The sequence below is a fragment of the Lygodium microphyllum genome, chromosome 24, assembly GCF_053477565.2.
Source record: "Lygodium microphyllum isolate KBCC chromosome 24, Lygodium_microphyllum_v1.1.10, whole genome shotgun sequence".
In the NCBI taxonomy this organism is placed as follows: domain Eukaryota; kingdom Viridiplantae; phylum Streptophyta; class Polypodiopsida; order Schizaeales; family Lygodiaceae; genus Lygodium; species Lygodium microphyllum.
In genome coordinates this window covers 104,517,402-104,519,519 of record NC_141158.1, presented here as the reverse complement: position 1 = coordinate 104,519,519, position 2,118 = coordinate 104,517,402, and the positions used below count along the sequence as shown (strand labels likewise).

General features: G+C 48.4%; 1 protein-coding gene across 1 annotated transcript; it reads right to left on the bottom strand.

The window, feature by feature from the left end:
- Positions 1-914: 914 nt before the first annotated feature.
- LOC148015468 (polyubiquitin 11) lies at positions 915-1,901 on the bottom strand. Its single transcript, XM_087666106.1, has one exon. It carries the CDS (start codon positions 1,807-1,809, stop codon positions 1,120-1,122), a length of 690 nt encoding a protein of 229 aa, XP_087522232.1. The 5' UTR covers positions 1,810-1,901; the 3' UTR covers positions 915-1,119.
- Positions 1,902-2,118: the final 217 nt, after the last annotated feature.

The window sequence follows — 2,118 nt, the reverse complement described above, 5'->3', positions numbered from 1 at the left end:
CACAAAGAAGACGGGAACTGGCTCTTAATGTGACTTAAGAGTATGGGAAACCCATACCGCCATCTAAAAAGAGATTGGACTCAACACCTAATGCTCAAAAGATTCCAGCCCGTTAACGAATTCCTGGCGCGATAACGGGCAGGACACTATAATAAGTTAGAGAAGGAAAAGGCGCTAAATCAACTCCAAAAAACGAGAATAAGGGTTGGCCAATTTGCATTGTCTAGTCAATTGGCCCGCAGACGATATTCGTAGACCAGTAACTTGAATGAGTACTTACAGATCAAAGGTACCATCTTTGAAGGCTTGATTGTGCGGTGCAGTTCATCTGGACTGATCTACACCGCTTTAACGTTCATGCTTCTCACTTTAATGTCTCTTTCGCACAATATCTCAAGCATTTCGTTAACTTAAAAAACGAGGTCCTTACCATGATGTACATAACAATACCAGGAGCTCCGGAACTGCTTGAAACAGGCTTGAAGGTCAAGCCTTGGTACGGACGGTAATACTATTTGAAGAGCAAGTTATATGCTAGAAATGATCTTACATGCTTGCGTGGACATACTATAATGTAAAGGCAAATATTAATTTCGTCACCCGTAATCAGGAGAACCAGACTTAGGCTATGGCACTATGAGAAACCTGTTATCATTGACTACACAATAGCACAGCCGTCGACGTTTAAAGCAAATAAGGATAACACATGCACGACAACGAGAGCAAACGCAGAACTCAAAACACAATTAGAGCCTGGCGACAACGTAGACTTAGGCTATGGCACTATGAGAAACCTGTTATCATTGACTACACAATAGCACAGCCGTCGACGTTTAAAGCAAATAAGGATAACACATACACGACAACGAGAGCAAACGCAGAACTCAAAACACAATTAGAGCCTGGCGACAACGTTAACGCAAGAAAAGAAAGCTTTTAATCACAAGCGTTCAACATTATGTCATCAGACCACATCTAATCACAAGCGTTCAACAATTATGACACCAGATCACGTCTAGAAGGTAACAAGGCTTATAGCCTGCCTGACTGCGGACTTGACACTACCTACGGGAAGTGGCTAATGCTTAAGAGCGCATAAGCACGCAAGGTAGCTACGACTCACTGTCCTCCGCGGAGGCGTAGCACGAGATGGAGAGTCGATTCCTTCTGGATGTTGTAATCGGCCAGGGTGCGTCCATCCTCCAGCTGCTTCCCCGCAAAGATAAGCCTCTGCTGGTCGGGAGGAATACCTTCCTTGTCTTGGATCTTGGCCTTCACGTTATCAATCGTGTCGGAGCTCTCCACCTCCAGAGTGATTGTCTTCCCTGTCAAGGTCTTGACAAAGATCTGCATGCCTCCCCTTAGGCGAAGCACCAGATGCAGAGTAGACTCCTTCTGAATGTTGTAATCCGCAAGGGTGCGGCCATCCTCCAGCTGCTTACCGGCAAAGATAAGGCGCTGCTGGTCAGGCGGGATCCCCTCCTTGTCCTGAATCTTGGCCTTGACGTTGTCAATGGTGTCGGAGCTTTCCACCTCGAGCGTTATGGTCTTGCCGGTCAGGGTCTTCACGAAAATTTGCATGCCACCGCGCAGGCGGAGGACGAGGTGGAGCGTGGACTCCTTCTGGATGTTGTAGTCGGCCAGCGTGCGGCCATCCTCGAGCTGCTTGCCGGCGAAGATGAGGCGCTGCTGGTCGGGAGGGATGCCTTCCTTGTCTTGGATCTTGGCCTTGACGTTGTCGATGGTGTCGGAGCTTTCCACCTCCAAAGTGATGGTCTTGCCGGTCAGGGTCTTCACGAAGATCTGCATGTTGGCGGCGCAAGAGATGAAGGTCTAAGAGCCTGAGGGGGAAGGCAGACAGAAAAACGTTCAGAAACGGCGAAGAGCTTGTAGAGGGAAAGATGGAGGAGAGCACCTATTTATAGGCGTGGAGCGAGAAGAGGCGGTGAAGCAAACGCAAAAGCAAGAATATCGTGTGTGAAGCAAACCTTCAAACACGCAAACTTCGTTTTCATGATAGGTAGGAAAACCGCTCTCAAAGATGGCCACCCAAAGCACGGTATATCGATCCTTCGAAGAGAACCCCTCTCCGAGAGGGCCGCCCAAGGCACGTTACCT